General features: G+C 45.6%; 2 protein-coding genes and 1 long non-coding RNA gene across 9 annotated transcripts in view; 1 reads left to right on the plus strand and 2 right to left on the minus strand.

Annotated features, from left to right (window-relative positions):
* Positions 1-3,852, minus strand: part of CEP350 (centrosomal protein 350) — a 73,366-nt gene extending 69,514 nt beyond the window's left edge. For 6 of the 7 annotated variants that reach the window (XR_010366048.1, XM_064427647.1, XM_064427648.1 and 3 more), the window contains exon 1: positions 3,702-3,852. The gene's annotated coding sequence lies outside the window, so the exon portion shown is untranslated. Of the gene's footprint in view, positions 1-3,521; positions 3,626-3,701 lie in introns of those variants that run through there. The other variant, XM_064427646.1, reaches the window with a different exon arrangement.
* A 4,495-nt stretch (positions 3,853-8,347) lies between these two features.
* Positions 8,348-19,451, minus strand: LOC135304818 (torsin-1A-interacting protein 2-like). Its single transcript, XM_064427653.1, has 7 exons — positions 19,424-19,451; positions 18,377-19,015; positions 18,081-18,149; positions 15,240-15,341; positions 14,336-14,395; positions 11,932-11,991; positions 8,348-10,883 (listed from the first exon to the last, which is right to left on the minus strand). The coding sequence occupies exons 1-7, from the start codon at positions 19,434-19,436 to the stop codon at positions 10,090-10,092; spliced, it is 1,737 nt and encodes a 578-aa protein (XP_064283723.1). The 5' UTR covers positions 19,437-19,451; the 3' UTR covers positions 8,348-10,089.
* On the plus strand, positions 15,856-17,859 carry LOC135304820 (uncharacterized). The gene is made up of 2 exons (XR_010366051.1): positions 15,856-16,156; positions 16,339-17,859. It is a non-coding gene; the product is annotated as an uncharacterized LOC135304820 (long non-coding RNA).
* Positions 19,452-19,931: the final 480 nt, after the last annotated feature.

A 19,931-nucleotide genomic window follows, 5' to 3' on the forward strand; every position in this document is an offset into this window, starting at 1 on the left:
TTAGAACTCACAGGCCAGGTACAAGAATCAGACCTGTGAATTTTGAGAAAGACAGCAGCTTTCAACATCTCAACAGAACCATGAGCAGAGAAGCAACTTCACCTGCAGCTGTGTCAACTGCAGGATGACTGCTGTTTTCTTTCAAAGCAAAGTGCATGAAAACTTCAGGGAAATGTCCCAAATGCCACTTTCTCACCCTTGATGCCTCTGCTTAGAATTGCATTCAGAAGGAGCACCTAAATACTGCCTCAATTACAACACAAGGTGTCAAAACACCCCAAACACAAAAACCTCACAAGCTGAACAGTGACCACCAGCTCTGTTTGTGACCTGGCATTACAAAGGCAGATACCAGCTAAAAGACTTTTTCTTGATGTAGCTAAATGTAGCAATAAGATATTTTCTCATGCTTAAATACCACCATCCATTTAAAAGTTTTTCTGTTTCAGTATGAGAACTCCACTTGGTGCATTGCCATGGATGTGACTTAGAGAGAAATTCTGCCATCAGTGAGAAGTGTTCTTAGGAAGCTAAACCAGCCAGAACTTCTGTTAGCATTCACTAAGTTTCAATTGACCTGGTATAATTGATTAGTTCATTTATTTGCTCTGTTCTTTCTCTAGTATATTGACAAAGGTTTCAGACTTAGGCATACAAGTAATTTTATTCTCAATGGAGCAGTCCATTAAAGCCTATTATATCATTAGCACAATGATACACATCTATCTTCCAAGCACTTACATCTATGGATAAATTTTACACTTCTGGTGTAATCATGCCTAATATATTGAGTGCACTGGGAAAGTTTTCTTTCTGCACTCAACTACCAAAGTCCTTCTGTTATCATTAGTGTATCACTACACCTGATCTTATATTAGCACTCGTATTGATTTCAATAGCATGAATTAGTTTAAGTACATCAACAGCAGAGTTAAACAGTTCTGCTGTACTGATAAAAAGCTGGCTCTCTGATCTTCAAGGTAGAGTTGAGCAGATTTAGCAGCTCCACAATGATGAAGGAATCCAAATATTCCTTGCTATCTTCTCTAGCAATCATGTCACTGTCAGAGATGCAATGCTCACCTGACTGTATCACAAGCCAGTTCAACTCACTAACCTGGCAGGAAATGAATAATTTTTCTTTTATGGTGACTTTTCTTTCAGTTTATCAGGTTCTGCCAGGACAGTCAAAGCAGGAGGAAAGAAGCAGCAGCAGTACATCACACCATTCACGTTATGTTGTGCAGCTTCACTCACCTCCCAGAGATGGTAACACAGAATAGACCCAGGGCTGTGTGCACTGACACTCCTGATTTCAAACCTAACTGCAAATGCATTAACAGGACTGCAGCCTCACCTGAGCACTCTGAAGTCAGTGGGACTAAACCCGTTAATGACTTTATCCACAAGTCTGCTTGATACAAGGAAATCTTTTTTAGCAGAAAGCAGCTGTGTCTGGTAGAGGGGTGAAAAGAGTCACAAAGTTCATCACATGCGAGTCAACAAAACCTTCAGTACAGATGTGGCAACTCCAAGATTAGATTCTTACCCATTTAAGGGCTGATTTTGCCGTGGTGACAGAAATTGCCAATAAAGTTATTTGAAGACATAAAAGACATGATCCATGTTGGGACTGGTTTATCAGTAAAGTGTTCAAACCTGAGCTACGCACCAAAGCTTAGTAAAACAAACCCACGCAAACATGATGTTCATAATTTTAAAATCACTTTCTCTCAGTCACCACCACACCCAGCCCAGGCAGCCTACGAGATGATCCATGCCAATCAGCAACACACAATCCTACAATGGTTTGGGTTGGAAGGGACTTTAAAGATCATTTAGTTCCAACTGCTGGCCAGGGACACCTTCCATATCCCAGGATGGATAGTGGAGGGATTGGAGCTCCAGAGAAGGGGCAGCCACAGCTCTGCGAGCTCTGTGCCAGAGCCTCACCACCCTCACAGAGATTTTCCTCCCAGTGCCTAAGTTAATCCCAGTCTCTCAGTTTGAAGCCATTCCCTCTTGTCCTACCCCTACAGTTCCCAACAAAGAGTCCCTCTCTGGTCTCCCTGTAGGTCCCTCAGACACTGAACGTGCTGTGAGGTCTCCACACAATCTTCTCTGAACAGCCCCAACATTCTCAGCCTCTCTTCACAGCAGAGCTGCTCCAGCTCTCTTACCAACTCTGTGGCCTCCTCTGGCCGTGCTCCAACAGCTCCATGTCCCTTCTGTGCTGGGGACACCTGAGCTGCACACAGACCCCAGGTGAGGTCTCACAAGAGAGGACCAGAGGGGCACAATCACCTCTCTCAGGATGCTGCCCACACTCCTCTGGATGCAGGTAATTTCCAGGGCACCCTGGCCCCTTGCAGCAAGGTGCCATTACTCCATAAATCGAATTGCTCTGCTGGTGGGAGCAGGACACCCTCTGTTTAAAGCAGCGTCACTCGGAGAAACCGAAGCCTTGGACAGCTTACAGTGTTCACTTGGCCACACCCTCAGGTGTATCTAATTATCTCCAGCATTACCTAATGAAACTGTTGCAGCAACCACAACTATAGCAAAGAGACAGCAAAACTCAGCCCGTCGGTGCAGACAGCCCGACAGAACACTGAGAACTCACAGGCAAAGCAGTGAATCACCTGCAGCTCCACACGTTTGTCCCACAAACACTTCGAGTTTTCAAATCAGTAGAACAGTTGAAGCAGTTTAAGATGACAAAACCCTTCTCCCCCCAGAGCCGACCAGTCAAGTGCTAAATTTTCAGCTTCAAGACAGTGGATTGTTCATCTACACAATGAAGCTATTTGACAGACAAACCTCTACCTGCAAACTTACACAATGTGCCAGGAGATGCTCAGCTGCTGAGCTACAGCTTACATCCAGAAACAGACAGAAACAATCAGGGAATCAGAAAATTGTCAAGGTTGGAAGACACCTTTAAGATCACCAAACATCCTCTGAGGATGGCAACTCCACCATCTCCGTGGGCAACCTATTCCAGTGCCTGACCACCCTAACTATTCCACAAAACCTACACCGAACAGCAGGCAGTATAACACCCAAAACTGCATCCACAGGAAAAAAAAACCAACCAAAAACCAACAAACCACCCCAGCATAAAGCCTTTATGCCTCCGACAGGCAGAGGGAAGGGCACGATGCAGTCGGAGCGCGCTCGGGGAGATGCTGCGGGCTGTCAGGAGGACTTTGAGCGGGCAGGCACCGAGCGGTGCCGCAGTGCCGGGGCAGGACGCAACGCCCGGCACAGCCCAGGCAAAAAGCGCACATTTAAACTTTAAAAGCTCCGTCCCGGTGCTCGGGGCGGCTCCGAGGGCAGCGGGGCCACCGCGGGCTGCGTTTCTGCTCCGCCGCAGCAGCACCCGGCATCGGCGGCTTCCCCCACGACGCGGAAAGACAACAGCGAAACGGAGCGCCCCAACCCTCCCCGCTCACCCGCCACCCCCCGGCACGACAGGCGGCGGAAAACAAATTAAAACTAAGACAAGAAAGAGACTTAACGGAGCAGCGGATGCGGCGGAGACGCCGGAGCCGGGCGGCGCGGCCGAGCCAAGTGACAGCCGGCAGCTCCGCGGGCCGGGCCCGCCCCGGCCCCACCTCGCCCGACGCCCCGGCGGGGCGGCACCGGCGGCCGAGCGCGGCCTGGGGCGGCGGCGCGGGCCGCTCCCGCCGCCTCCTCACCTGGTGGACGGCCGCTGCGCCGGCGGCAGGTGGCGGCACATGCCGCGGAGGGCGGGCGGAGGGAGGGCGGCCCGAGCGCGGTGCGCGGCCCGTCAGCGGCCGCTCCGCGCCGCCATTACCGGCCCGCAACTGACACGGAGCGGCGGCGGCGGCGGCGCATCGGGAGCTCTCGCGAGAACCGGCCCGCCGCCGACCTTCCCAGCATGGCGCCCGCCCGCCGGGCCCCCTCAGCGCCCGCCGCCATCTTGGGCGCGGCGCGGCCGCCCTGCCCTCCCTCAGCGGCGGGACAGCCTCGCTCTCCAGGATTGCCTCGGAGCTTTCCTGTCTCCCCTCACGGCTCTACAGGCTTGACCTGCCGGGGCACTCCCCCTGGGTTTATGTGCGGAGCCCTGGGTGTTGGTGCAAGGCCAGGGCTTGGCACTGCTAATTAAACCCAGCGCTGATGTTGGCATTCCTGAAGCGGCTCCAGCCGAAACTGGGGCACCGCTTTTTAGTCATTTGTGTTCATAGCTAAGTCATCTTCAGAAAAGTAATTAATTTTAATTTTTTTTTTTTTTTTTTTTGCAAATGAAAGAGTCTCCAATTACACTCTCGCAAATTTAAATTTAAATAAACATTTGCAGAACTTCAGAGACATGACTGAGTTCCGTGGGCTTCATTTCACTTTTATCACTCATTATAAACACGAATTAAGAATTTGTTAGTATACTGACTTCTAATCCATAGATTCCACCCTGAAGATACATTAAAACCACCCACGCTTCAAAAATAGGTCTAAGATATTATCCAGCTATAGCAAAATTATTTCCACTGAAGAAGGAAAGTTATTAGAATAGGAAAAAAGAATTTCTTCTGACAGTTATTTTGGGAATGTTCCCTTCGGGGCCTGTCTACAACTTCCCCAGTCTGGTTTTCAGTCATTAGTGTGATTGTTTGGTGCCAAATTTCTTGGGGGAGCACGGGGGTGGAGAGTTATCTACCCAAACACGAAAGGATCACTGTAACTATCAGAACTACTTTATTTTAATTTTTTTTTACTTCACTAGAAAGGCTTAACCTATTTCTACATAGCCTCTCCTCTAGTAAATGCTGATCATTTTGCATGTAAGTTATTGCAGTATGGGAACATCATAGGAAAACACCCTAAATACTGAGAGATTACAGCTATGAAGTTTAGGCAATGCTGAATTTAATCACATCACAATTACAGGATGTTCATGTAGCCTTAATTTGGGTCTTTTACATATTCAAACTAATTACAGAGTACATTTTCCTGCACAAGTATACCTTCTTTGAAAGAAGAGGTAAACTCGAGATATCAGTGATTAAACATTTGGAAACTGTTTTTATTTCCAGCACTCTGCAAATTGGGCTGGAAATGGTCAAAGTGCTCCTCAGGCACTTAAGAAAATTATTTATATTTTATAATTATTTTTATTTTGCGAGATGAGGGGGAAAAAATGACTGAACATGGAAAGACAAGCACAGGTCCAGTGGGAAAGAGTGGCAAGCAGTGCCAAATTCCCTCCTGAGTCCTCAAAGAGCAAACTTGCTGCTCCCAAATGCAGGAAAATGAAAGTAATAATAATAATGCCCATTTCAGTCAATGCAAACAGTATTACTGCAATGTATGGGAGCCCTGATTGCAGACTAGGACAAATGAAATTATTACATTCCCCATCATCACATAGTGTTTGCTTAAATTTACTGCTTAATATTGCTGGACTGGCAGCCCATTTAAATTATTCAGCACTTTCGTAATGTTCTGCCTCTTTAATTATGCTTTTAAACATAGTTTCTCTTTTCTGCTTGGGAGCAGTTAGTCCAGTTTCACGCTCCTCCTTCTCATCTCCAGGCAAACTAGGCATCACATTAGGATTTTCTCAAACATGGAAATCACTTGGTTTAAAGGCAGTGGAATGAACTCAATTAGAAGGCAGTGTTTGTATTCTGGTTTTGGTCCTGTTTTGCTCTCTGTAGCTGCCAGTGGAACCTAACTGGTTTGAGAGTGAAACTTTTTCACTTTCAAAATTCCCTTGCAGTGAAGTGGGGAGCTCTGATGGGCAAACACCCGACACGAGGAGAGGAAGAAGAAGGCATTCTCGTGGAAAACACAGTCACCTGGTGAAATTCAGAAATAAAAAAAAGTGTTTACCTGCACACAGCCCCAGGTGGGAGGACAGAAGGAGTGGAACTCTGCAGCTGGACGAGCTCCCTGCAGGGCAGGGCAGAGCAGCGAGCGGCGCTGGATGGGGACACGCAGCAAGAGAAAAGCAAAAGCCACGTTCTCATCTTTCACTCACCCGCTTATTGCAGCTTCAAGAAAGAGGTTTGGAAAGTTTTCCACTCCACACTGCTCTTGCACACCCCTTCTAAAATTAGAAAGGGGCAGCTGGCTCCTGCAGCCAGGAGCCCCCAGACTCCCTGCCCCCTTTCCCTGATTGACGTGGCTCCCAAGAGCCACGGAGGAATTTGGGTAAGGGTGCTTCCACCTGTTGGACATGGAATGAGATTTTCCAGGCATACAATTATAAATCCAACTGTCAGGAGCTGACAATAAAACAGGACACAGGACAGCTGTGAGGACTACAGGACACCCCCCTCCCTCTCTGTACTCCTACGCCTTTGCAGTCCATCTGACAGCAGAAACAATGCATGAAAAATTGTTCTCTTATGAAATAAAGGCATCACTTCAGATTTCTTCCCGCAGTTTTCCAACTGTACCACAGGGTCCTAACAGAGAATCTGGCAAGTTGTTCGTGTTTCATTACACCCCTCCAAAACCAGATTCTTTTCCCTAAATTCAGCATGCTGGCAATTGCACTGCAGATGGTGCATATAGCTGTGTCCTGTACAACAAATAATTTATGCCTGCCTTAACGTGGAGCTCTCACCCTACCTTTTGCATTCAGTTCAAGCTGGACTTGTCGTTCAAAACAAACATAATTTAAAAAAAAAAAACAAGGATATGAAAGCCACAACTTATTTTTAAATTTAATTTGCAGAAAGAGTGTGATTTTGTTGCTGTGGAAAAAATTAATTATTTTTTTCCAAACCTGCTTAGCATGCTCCACACTCAGCACAGCATGACTCAGAGCAGGGTGTGAGAGACAAGGTAACCCCAGCTGGGCAGTGCTTTGCTCTGGGTCCCTTTCACAGCAGCCATGCTGAGGGCAGTAAGGCATTTCCATCCTGCAGGTGCCCACAGGTGACAGCAGGACAGGGGCCACACTCCCCCTTCCACCTGCAAGGGCTCTCACCAGCTGCAGCTCCATCTGCTCACAACCCAATGGTCACTTTGACCATTTCCAGTCCAATTTGCAGAGTGCTGGAAATCCTGTCTGCAGCTTGGTTTGTAGCTGGTTCAGCCCTCCCCCAAAAGATCATGTTCAAAACTAAAAAGTTTTTCTGTTAAAGGCCACAGAGGAAGGAAAATCCCCTTCTTGGTCTCAAGGCCAATTCTGGTGTCTTTGCTCTGTAAAACCACATTTTTTCTGTCACATACTAATTTCCTGATCTGCTGACAGTCAGGGTCACTTCAACTTCACAAGTGAGATTTCTCTAGAAGGAGCCAAACTATTTTGCAGTTTGGAAAACATCAAATGGCTCTGTTTGCCCCAGGCAATGAAATAATTACAGAAGGAGGATAGTAATCAGCTGCCTGTGAGGAACAGACAGACATTACTCTTCACCTCTGGCTGAGTAGGAGTTGCTTAATGAGATCTGCATTAAGTACCTGTGGATATTTAATGAGAGCCTTTTAAGGACAAAGCCACAAACAGCTACAGAAGGACCGGCTGCTTCAAGAGCAGGGAGTCTTCTAATCCTGATCCTCTCCCCCTCCTATGGAAAGGGCAATTGACTATGTCATCTTGTTTTTAATTTTTTTCAGACGAAGCAGCACAACACAATTGGAAGTACAGCTTTGTAGGCTTTCCCCACAGTTCACAACAACAAGAAGAAAGATCTTCCTTTGGCTAGCACAACATTAAGTCTTCAGTTTCCAGACACCTTCCTATTTTCTCTTGAACCAGGAATACAGCTCTTTAACACCTACAAGGAAGAGAAGATTTATAAACAGAAAATAACCTGTATTAAATATGTTTTAATTGTATATGTGTGCAATCTCCTGTCTTCACATTGCAACTTTGTCTTCTTTTTGGTGGCCAGTTCTGATATTTTTTTTTAAAGTTACTTTTCAGTAAGACTGTCCCTCCAGTCAGTTCACAGTGCACTGGTTTGTTCACCAAAAGTACAGAACATGCAGCTAGGAGTGGAACAAGGATGAAGTCATCCCTTTTGTCAGCTGCTGACTCTTGTGTTGGGCTAATGAAACAAGTGAACCATATCTTATCATTAGTTCCAGCTGAAATCAGAACTGGGGAATTAGTACAGGAACACCAAGTAAAAGACAATTCACAGCCATTTCCTGGAGCTTTCCCTGGCACACAAAAGCCCTGATATTATGAAATAAATGCATCTGCATCCCAGTGTCTACCACTCCACTCAAGTTTCTTCAAAGTTCTGAATTTTGCAAAAGGTTGTATTTTTGGCATCTGTAATTGGTCAAAGGTGAAATGAGCAATTTAAACATGGGGAAAAAAAGTCTGAGCACTTAAAATTCAGTGGGCAAGTCTTAAAACAGCTTTATAAAACAAACAAGTATGTTTATTTTGAATCATTACTAAAATAGTTTACATAATATACAAACAAATATGCTATGAGGACAAATTTGAAAATAAGTCACAGTTGTTTTTTGTTTTTTTAAGAAAAAGCATTTGTCCAGTGAAATGTTCAAAATGTAAATGCCATCTTTTCCCTCCTGAGCTATTAAACATCCAGAACAACAGCACTTCCATGTCTTCATACTGTTTTTATTTCTGCCCATTAAAATAGGAAACATTATCCATTGCTGGCTCTCAACAGTTAGAAACATCCACCTCAGGTTTAAGTGACCACAGCTCTGTGTCTCCCAAACTCTGCTCTTTTATATGCTTCAGGTGATTTTAGTCAATTCCACTTAACACCCTCAAACCTTGCCTAGCAGAAAGAAGCCAGAAGCTCCAGCTCCTCAACAGGTTTTCCTGGTTTAATTTTTTTTTTTTTTTTTGCAACAGGACAGTTCAAAGGGCTTGTGAATGAAGGAAGGGCCAAATCTCTCAGCTGCCACAAGAAAACACACTATTAATCTGAGAGCATCTTCACAAATTCCTTCATACTCAATAAAACCAAATGGACATGGACCAATAGCTCAGAGCATGAAGTAACAGCAATGAAATGGAAGTGCTGCTATTCTCTGTATTTTTTTACCCAAAGTATTTAACAATAGAAACAGGTACTTGTGAGGAACTCCTGACATGAGAGACTAAAAAACATTTTAAAAGCATGCTCTGCAAATCTGTTCTTTGCTAGAAATTTATACAGCAAGCAGCCAGCTATACACAGATACAAGAAGAAAAGTTATTTTTTTAGGATCTCAAGTACCACAAATAAATAGATTCTCTCAATGCAAAAATAATGATCTTAGTAAAGGAGAAATAACCTATATCTTCCTAAAGTTTTGTTTGGAAAGGAGATAGTATGTACATGGGGATGACATTTTATTATTTCCATCCAAATTTTATGACTTGCAAAACTTTGAAAAAGAGTAGAGAACTCCTGCAAGCAGCCAGGCAAAGAGGTACTGAGGAATTATTTAACTGACATTACTACTGAATTTAAGCAACCTTTTTACCTCACTGCTTCTCCTTCTCCAGAACTGTTTGGGGCAGGCTCATTTAAGGAAGAAATGCTTGCTGAAAGGTTCTCTACAGGTCACAGATCTTTTAAGCAATTTTGCTACTTCTGCAAGTGGCCAGAGATAGCTGACACCTATGTTGTGATCCAATGGATCAGGAAGAAGCTTGTGCTTAGACTCACATCACTTTATCATCATTTTCACTTTATTTCTTATGTTAGAAGTAAAGTAAGCAATTCAGGGAGATGAAGGTGATGGTTTTACATTGTTACCTTGTCAAATGTGATACCAGCTTTCAGCACCACCAGAGAAGGATCCTCACAGCACAGCCAACAGTGCTTCGACACAGGTTCAGAGGCACATGAGTGACCCTGAACTGAGGCACAGCGATGTTCAGCTCCAGCACACCAAGGCTGAATGCCTCACTGAATACAATTTACCAACAAGTTCCTTGCTTACACTCTGCAGTTCACTTAGAGAAGTCCCAGTTGTTTTGGCAGAAACAACTCTGCCAGCTGGTGGAAAGGCTCTGCACAGAAAGGACTGGTTTGCTGCTGCCTGAGCTCAGCAGCCACACTAAGTTCTTCCCTGTTCTGCCTTGCAACACACATTTTGTGTCTTCCTCCTTTCCCAAGTGCTCTCCAGCAACTTTTACGTGCACCCCTCTAGAGGGAGGCCCTTTTCAGGCCAAACAGGCAACACAAGATGAGATATCCGGCTCCACAGTCCACTCAGCTTATCTGTGTCCATGCCATTGTAAGAACTAGGGACATCTGAACTGGTGAACTTTGCCCAGAGGAAATCCCGCACTTTCTCCTCCACTTCTTGATAGGTGAGGCTCTTCCTCAGCGACTGCTCGTCCAGGAGAACTGTCAGCAGAAGGGCCACGTCCTTAAACGCTGCGTTTTCATGGTCACAGTACTTGTAAAAGATTAAGGTGGAGCCTGCAGGCAGGGACTCAAATCTATGCACCACTGCCACCTTCTTGCCTTCACTGAAGCCAGAGCTGAGCTCTGTGTCCACCTCCAGCTTGACAACGTCACTGTCCAGCACAGCCTTGTCCACGCCGTCGATGCTGATGGTGGTGGCATTCTGGGAGGAGGCAAAAGCATTGGCAATCTCATTGCTCAGGCACCTCAGGGCCTTCTCAGCTTCCTGGCCAGCTGTGAGCAGCAGGATAGCAGGCTCCAGATGCACGTGGGAGGAGTTAAGACGTTTCTCCAGGGACACACGGGCTTTTCTCCACAGTCTGGGGTCCTGGCTCTGGTAAGTGTTTTTTAGTTTCTCCATCCGGGCCCGAAACTCTTGCAGGATTTCAGCATCTCTCCTTGAGGAGGTTCCACCTTGAATTCCGCTCCACAGGACATAAAGCAGAGGGACACAAATTAACAGAACCAGTAACAAAGTCCACATCTTGTGAAATCCATTCTGTGATTTGCTGTCGTCTATAGAGGGATGGAGCAAACAAGAACAAAACAATGTTTTAAAAGGCATCAAAGTCAACAAGTGAAAGGAAAAGAAGAGGAAACAGTGAAATCATCCCATTCTCAATACTGGCACAGTTGTTGAAAAGATAGAAAAGATGATCTAGTTAAAACAAAACAAACCATACAACAGAGAACACAGTTTTCAACTCAAGCCACTTTGTGAAGTGAGAACATTAAAAAAAAAGAGAACATTTTTTACATGTTCCCACATCAAGACTAAATTATACCTTCTTTTGAAAAAGGAGCTCTTAAAGTTCATCAATATTCCATTCAATTGAATAAAATCCAAACTAAGAGCTTAAAAAGGTTCTGAAAAAGGTCAAAGCTTCTCCTACATTTATGGCCTGCAGAAAGCGTCCCACAGAAAACCTGGCTGCACCTGAATGGTTTCTGTGTTATTTTTCTTTCCTATTCCCTTAGGATAAAAATAGTTCCTGCAGCAATTTTTGCATCTCAAACACTGCTGGTCAACACTATCACAGAACGTTGTGGCCTTTGGATCAGTGAGCTTCACAAAGTACACACAGCAGTGTACATCGAACATCAGATATTTTGATTTGGTTTCCTATTTGAACAGTTAAATTAACACTTGTTTCATGCACTGCAAACAAAAGGATTCTGTTCCCAGTAAAATGAGTGACAAAATACACCCATCTTCCTGGAAACAGGAAGAACTGCATTCCTTTTGTTACCATTTACACCCTAACTTTTATCAGGACAGCAACACAACAATGGTTAAATAACACCACCACTAGCCCTGCCTCAGTTTTAATCTTGTAAACACTACAGATAAAAGACCTCAAATTCAAATTCAGGTGAAAATGTTATCCATTGTATAACACCCTTCCTTCCTTCATGCTAATGACACATCCCAGCAAGCAAATCATCTGTTCTAGCAAGGACCCTCAGCTTAACACCAACTCCCAGACACTGAAATACTTGGAAGGGCATAAAAATGGTTAAATGTTACACAAGCATGAAACAGAAGTGAAAGCAGAAGTCTTACTTTTGGCCAAAGGCTGTGACTGCTTCTCTGTACTGGACTGATACCGAGATTTACTTCTGCCTGTCAAGAGATTAAGAAAGGAACATGAGAAGAACATTATGACCAATCTTCCAGCAGGGAGCTGAAATCACCAAACTGCATTATTTTCAACAAAAAGCTGTTCTTAGTTATGCCTTTACATGCAAAATTCCACAAGCTTACAGGAAGAGTAACAAAGCACCCTGCTGAACCAAACCCAGTCCTGCTAAGTCACAGCAAAGGTGAGGCTGCCACCTCATGCCAGGTGGGGCAGGGTCAATCCAGGGTTTTCAGTTCCTTTCCACATCATTCTCCCCCTTGTGCTCAACAGAATCATCTTGAACAAGGTAAATGATTCCTTCACCACTGTTACCAGCGTGAGAAGTCTCACTCAGCTGTCAGAGCAAATCTCAGTCTCTGCTCTTTGCCAAATGCCAGTTCCCAAGCCATCCTCACAACCTTGCCTAGAAAGCACAAGTCCCCAGCCTAACACAAATCACCCCCAAAGATTTTCAACTCTTGAAGAATTATGCAAATGAACCTCAATTTCAAGTACAAGGTGATAAAATGGAAGAGATTTAACAATCTGTTATTTTCTGTACATGGATCTCATATCCCAATTAAGTTTCCTGATTTTGCTCAAGAATTTGAGAGGCGTAAAAATAGAAACTTAATTAATGGACACACTAGATAAACAACATAATGCAAGACCTAAACAGAAAAAACAAAGCAATATGTTAAATGCAGTCTTCTTTTCCTTCTCCATGTAGCTTGGGTTGGAGGCCTGCTTCATCAGCAGTCAGTTTCTTGAGATGAATTATGCTTTTAAAGCAAAAAGTGCAAGCTTTCAACTTCAAAATATACTTTTGGTCTATTTAAATGGCCTCAGACAGCAAAGTACAAGAGGCATTATCCATAAAGTGTTATGAACAACTTTCCCAAGAGACCAGTATGAATATATACTGTGCAATTTTTGGTCAGCATGTTTTCTACATTTAGCCAGTTAATTAAAAAGACAGGAGAATTTATGTCTCCTTGTTGAACAGCAACTGGTTCAAAGCTGAAGCTCTTTAATATATAACCAAATCAGGACACCGTCAATGGCACTATTGAGAATAAATTGAACAAACATACCCTGCAGTAGTTATTTAAAGACGCTGAAATAAACTCCATAACCTTGTTTCTGTGCGAATGTAATTGCAGAAGGTGCTAAAAGCAGCTCTGGTTTAAGCTGGGGCTTAACTGGCTTAATGAACTGCCCTATTCTGTAATTTCAACCCCCTACCCCAAAAGGGCACAGCCATGGAGCTTGTCACTGGCTAAGCTTATCTCAATCTTCTAAGAGTTAACAGCTCAAAATCACCCCAATTCTGTGAAACATCACAATGCAGCTCTGTTTGCACACAGCAGGCTCCATATCTGGGTGACAGCTGTAACTCCTACACTAAAGGAAAAAATAATTCAATAAGCAGTCTAAAACCAGGTCTTACTCTGCCTAAGAATTGTGCATTGTTTACAACACAATTTGCACAAGGGCCCAGTAAATTTTGTCTTGCTTAATTCAGAAAGTCTAACTTCTGCAGCCACCTTAAAGATTTCAGAGTTCTAAGTGATCTTCCAAAGCTCTTCACCCTACACACAACTAACCACTCCTGCAGCACCTGGAGTGGCATAAAAAAGTAGAACTACCAGACAAGATAGACACTCTGCATCAATTCATTTTTCAAAGGCATTTCACAGATGTGCAGCTACCACAGAAGATGAACTTCTCTTCCTGATAGCACCATGGTTAAAAAAAAAACCAAACAACAACCCAGCCAAAACAACAAAACCAAAAAGCAGCAAGTACTCTGCAGGGTCTTCAGACTGAAATCTGATTTACAAAACTTCATGAAACACTGGGAGCTGGTCATTAGATGAGCAGACTGGATTTTACCAGCAAAGAAAAATGCTGCTCCTTTTCAGGAATATAAGACAAACAGCAAGCCACCACTTCTCAGGGAAAGGATAAAAGAGAAGGTTTGTGTGCAAACTAACATCCACTGCCACCCAAAGGTGAAGGTTTTTGTTCCCTTCCTCAGCTTACCTCACAATGCCTCTACTCCATGCTCTGCACTTACTGTCCCATGAGTCAACTCCAAAAAGAAAAATAAAAGAGAAAGTGGAGCATTTGCTGTGGTCAGCAGGCTGAATAGCCTCATAGAAAGGCTCTGACTGGAATGTGCTGCCTTCTCCAGCTTCTGTTTCAATCTGCCTCCTGAGTGCATGCCCATCTTCCCAGACAGTGTCCCAGGGCACAAGAAAAACCAGGAGCAGAGGAAAGGAAAATAACTCTGTCCTTTTCATCTAATGACAGGGAAAGACTAGGTTCCCTTGTTTTACTTACTCTGTGGTGCAGAAGTTGAGTAGCACTCTTGATTTTTCTCAAGGAAGTCAGCCTTTGTTTCTGAAAGCAAAGCACCCATGGAAGAACTCAGTTACCACATCAAGGTCAGAATAGGACAGACCAGCCATACATGCTTCTAGCTCTTTCTGTGAAATCCTCAAGGCTTTTTAGGGCAGGAGGACATGCTGTGCTGCCAAACCAAGCCTGCAGCACAGGCACAGCCTCTTGGACCCCTCTGAGCTGGAGAAAGTTGCTGTTATCTATTAGAAAGAGCTTTATTTGGCCCTTCACCCCAAGGATTCTGCCAATATGACAAATCATTCTTCTTATGTCTTCTTTTAAAAAGAGATGTAACTTCCTTCTGTGGCTAAAAATGATCCCATTTTTTTCTCACTGTATCTCCCCACTGCTTCTGCAATACACATGGAGAAAAATCTCTGAGCAATGAGCAAACTGCTCCCTCAGCTTGAAATTGCTTGGTGTAGTCATTCCTCCTGCTAAAGTCAAAGATAACTCACCTCTTTAGAAAAAGAACAGTTTTAGTTTTCTTTCCCTGGGGCAATCAAAGATCCACTCTCATAAGCTTTTTGAAGCAAGGAAAAAAACTTCTTTCCATTCTGCTTTTCAAAAACCACACAGCTGGATATTTATGCAAGTTGAAATCTGTCTTTTCTTGAACTTTAACGTTTTTCACCCAAGCAGATTATCATCATATTATAACCAGTTTTACTTTGGCTCAGGCAGGAGTAGGCACTGATTTTTTTTTTAAAGAAACCCTTCTTAATCCATTCAGATTTCCACTCAAAAACTCCCCCTTTTCTAAAAGAACTGAATTATTATCATTTTAATACATTTAAGCAATGATTTGTTATGCCATGGAAGAAGTACTGATTAAAGCTGTTACCTCTTAATGGTGCAGAAACATTTGGTTTCTCAGTTTTGTTACTGTCATGAGCCCTTGCATTTTCCTTTACTGGATTCTGTTCAAAGTAAACTGTAGTACCACCTGCCAGGAGCAAAAAAAGAATAAAAAGAGGATTGGCAACATCATAAATCTGAAGGACCAAGTTGTGGTTTTGGAATATCAATAACCTAAATCAGTGATTTTCCAAGTTGTGAACTCCCAAAAGTTACCCTCTTAAAATGCAACAAAAAGCAACTAAGACTTGAAATGCTTATGGTAAATTTGAGTTCACTAGAAATACAGCTGTCTACACCATACATCTCTTTAAAAAAGATAAAGTTTTAGGAGTTCTTGGCTTAAAAACATGAATACTAGGAACCAAGAAATTCCTTACACTAAGGGGATTCAGTGTAAAGACCATGAAAGAGTTTTTCCCACAGCTTTGGGCACTCAACTTCCAAACAATAATTGTGCTGTCTTTTTTATGCAGCAATGGGCAGAGGGGAAAAGAGACAGAAGCAAATATAGAAAATATTTTAATGCAGTCCAAGCCATCCTTTAGTTAGCTCTGATTCTCTCCTAATCCATAACAGCTACCTAATTTCACCCCTCAGGTAGGTGGGAAGAATCTAAACCAACATCTTTCAGCTGTTTGCCAAATTACAATCATTCAGCTGTGAAACCCAGCTCAGTTAATGCCCCTAACTAGAAAGAGTAAACCCTGCAGGACATCAGAGATCACAGAGCAAAGGTCAGGGCTGGGAAACCAAATGCAGGAGAGGACAAAGTGCAATCCCAGAACCAAGAGGCTGACAAGAAAAAGCTCAGGTATGGAATAAAAAGCTGCTGGGGAACAGAGATCATGGCACAGCTATCAAGCATCAGCAGAGCAAACAGCAAAGGCAAGAATACACCTGGTAATTATTTTATACCATTCACTCTGAGCCCTTTTACTCTTTAAACCCAGGTTCCTGCTGGGGTTCAGTGTGTTTCTGTAGCTCTTTTGCCACATGCCAAGGGCAAGGCACAGCTTGCCACCTAGTGTTTAGTCATTTTATTTCAGCTAGGAAAACAGCCTTTTCCTAATGTGTTCTGGCAGCTTCAGCACACCAGTGTATGTCAAACATACTGAGGAGAAAAACAAAACCACCAAACCCATCCAAACCACAGAAAATGGGAAAAAGATGTAAGTTTTAAACTATGGTAAGTCACAGGTGCAACAGTTAAGTATTTGCACACACTTAATGTGGCCCCTATGTTTTAAACCCATCTTAAAAAGCTGTTAAGTGACTGATTTCCCACAAAGCTCCTCACCAAATTATTTTCAGGAATGCCAAACTACATATGCATAATATTTCACAATGTACCCAGGTTTTACAAGGAAAATCTCCCCCAAAAAAAAATTAATCTAAAGAGGGCTACTCAGGCAGTCCCTACTCTTAATTCCTCTCCCTTTCTTGGGATCAACCACTATTCTTTGTGTTACAGAGACTTCTTAGAAGCTGTAGAAAAGAAAGGACAATGTAAGACAATTTCCATGGAGACTGCTAACATGTATCTTCAGCTCACTGATCTAGAAGCTGCCCTGATTCAAGGCAGGGGGTTTTAGGCTCTTAAAACTCTGCAAGCTCTTCTCAAAGCTCTTAAAGCTTTCCAGCTCCCCAGGCAAGTTGCCTAACCTGTATTTAAAACCTCTTAGTGGAAGCCAGGAACCAGTTTCTCAAGGTGTGGTTTTGCTCCCATTCAGTTCTCAGGGAAGCAGGACAATTATGCTCCCCCAACAACCCAGCCTGCTTATTCCTGCCTCACAGACCATCCCCTAAACTCTGCAGGAAAAGCAAAATACTGCACATCTACAAATGGGGAGGAAACTAATCCTCTGCTTCTATATGAACTATTAAGAGTCTGTTGTCATACTTTTACACCTGTTGTGCCTATAATCCAATACAGCTGTTAAGAGCTGGGGAGGGTGGGAGGGAGAGGAGCCTCATTTTTAGAGCCATCTAATTAAAAACCTCAGCTGTACCTCCTGAAGCAGCACAGCCACGTTTAAAACACTGAGCCTATTATACCCTGTTAGCCACCACGTGGGAGCAAGAGCTTTTTTCATAGACAAACTTCTGTATTTGCCTAAAGAAATACTCATAACCTTCCTCAAGATAAGAATTTTTTTTCCCCATGCCTCCTGGAAATTCTGCTTCTGGAGCAGAATACAGGCAGACAAAAACACAGATGGAAATGGAGAACACTCTCAGGCTAGCCCAACATATCCCTGAGCAGTGCCACACTCCAAAACAGAGAAAAGAGGAAGGAAGCACAATTTATTCACAGTTTCCTGGTGGAATGACAGGCTAAAGCCATGTGACTATGTTACAATGAGTTAGCATGTTTCTATAGCTTGGAGAAAGACACAGGTTCCATCTCCTAAAGCAACAAGTGGGTGCCACACAGTGCTAGCACAGCAGCTTGTCCAGGAGCAAGTCCCAGAGCATCCCTGGTGTTCCAAAGGAAGAAAAACCCCAGTTTTGCACTTCCTGCTGCTCAGCATCCCTTATTTAAATCCTGCCTTTCAAAACCAAGCAGCGTCAGTAAAATTTGGATGCTGTGGCACTGTTCCAAGTGACGCCCTACAAAAACCAGCCACCTGAGGGTTTCAGCGTGCTCTGCATCCACTGAGCCTTTAAAGGATCGCTTCTCCTCCCATCCCTGTGTATGGGCTAAGAGCCACAGCGGGATTTCCTCGCCTATGTGCCACGGTAACACCTGCCAAGGAGCTAGAACCCACAAACCCCATTTCCTGGGCACTCCAGCCCCTCGGGAGCCCCGGGAGCTGGAGCCTACCTGGCGATCTGTACGCCTTTATCGGGGGTCGCGTCAGGGAGTCTGGCGTCCCGAAGTGATGCTCGTCCCCTGGAACGACAAACGGGTGATGGGCACAGCCGGTAACTCAGCTCAAGCCCCCGGGGCCCGGCCTGGGAGCCCGCCAGGAGCACCGGGCCCACCGGGAGCCCGCGGCCCCCTCACCACACACCGGGAGGGGAGCCGCGCGCCGCCCGCCCGCCTCGCCTCGCGCCGCCCCACCGCGCCCTCAACCACATGATCCACGGCGGGCCGCTGCGCCCGCCCGCGCCGCTCACCCCGCAGGCCCGCGCTGTCCACCTCGTCCCCGGCCTCCTCCGGCCGCGCCGCCGCCAGCCGCGGGCTCTTCCGCCGCCGCTTCAGCCCGGAGCCGTCCGCCGGAGCCGCCTCGGGGCCGTCCGGCGGGGCCGCCTCGTCGTCGCCGCTGCCCACCATGCCGCCCGCCGCCGCGCCGCGCCGCCTGCCCCGACCCCGTCCCCTGCCCCGTCCTCTTCCCCGTCCGCCCGCCGCCGCCTGCTCGGGCCTGCAGCTGCCGCCTTCCCGCGGCGGCGGGGGCGGCTCCGCGGGCCTCACTTCCCGCGGGGCGGGACCCGCGCCCTCCGCTTCCGCCCGAGCGCGGAGCGGCCGCCGCGCCGCCACGTGGTAGCGGGGCCGGTCCGGGTCCGGGTCCGGGTCCCGGGGCCCGTCCGCCATGGCCCCGGTGCCGCCGGAGCGCCCGCGGGGCCCGGAGCGGGCCCGGCCCCTGCAACGGCCGGCGGGCGGCCCCGCGGCTGCTGCCCCCCAGTGAGGGAAACGCGGGGCGGGCGCGGCCCTGAGGGCTGCCCGGGCCCGCTCCGCTCCGCACCGCGCTGTTCTCTGTGTGCGAGCCCACCGCAGCGCCGCAAGGCCGGCTGTGCCTTTATCGGAGGCACGAAAGCCTGTGAAATGAGCACAAATAGCGGCTGAGTAGCAGAGAGAGCAAACTTGGAGGTGCTTCGGGGGACGTGAGAGCCTCTGGCACCGAAAACGTTGAACTGCTCTGTTCCTTAGTGTGGGAATCATTTTGGTTATTCAGATCTATAATATCTCACTAGGCATTTGAGTTTACTTACCTGTTTGCTCACATGCATTACTGGTAAACGGGGATTTTTAAATGTGTTTGATTGCATTCTTGATAAAGCTTTTTTACCCAGCCATGTGGTAGAGTTCCTATGGCTGGAGGTTTTCAAGATGCAATTTGACAGGACTGCAAGGTCTCCTCTAGACTCCCTCCCCAGCAGCTCTAGACCAGCTTGGAAACGAGTTGCTAAGCAAATAGAGATCCTTTTACAAATCCACAGACTCACAGAATTGTTCCATTTCGATGGGACCTCTGGAGATCATCCAACCACCCCAGCCAAGGCAGGGTCACCTGGAGCAGGTGACAGGAACACATCCAGGTGGATTTGGAATCTCTCCGGACAGGGAGACCCCTCGCCCTCCCTGGGCAGCCTTTCCCAGTGCTCTGCCACCCTCAATGTAAAGAAATCCTTCCTCATGTTGAGGTGGAACTTCTTGTGGTTTAGTTTATGGCCACTGCTCCTTGTCCTGTCACTGAGGAGAGTCTGGCACATTGTGCAATCCAGCAGGAAGGCTGCATGAGGAAAGTGCCATTCAGCCTCCACACCTGTGCCTGTCTGCTCTGTACAAAGATTTCAAAACAAAAAATACCTTAAATTCTTTACTAACACACCATAAATGTTTCACTCAAAAGCAAGTGAATGTTTGTGAGGTAAGTTATACATAGCTCCTACTGTACCAGCACTAAATATTGTTCTTCTTTTCCGTCCTAAAAGCAGAACACACACATTGAAC

The sequence above is a fragment of the Passer domesticus genome, chromosome 7 (assembly GCF_036417665.1).
Source record: "Passer domesticus isolate bPasDom1 chromosome 7, bPasDom1.hap1, whole genome shotgun sequence".
In the NCBI taxonomy this organism is placed as follows: domain Eukaryota; kingdom Metazoa; phylum Chordata; class Aves; order Passeriformes; family Passeridae; genus Passer; species Passer domesticus.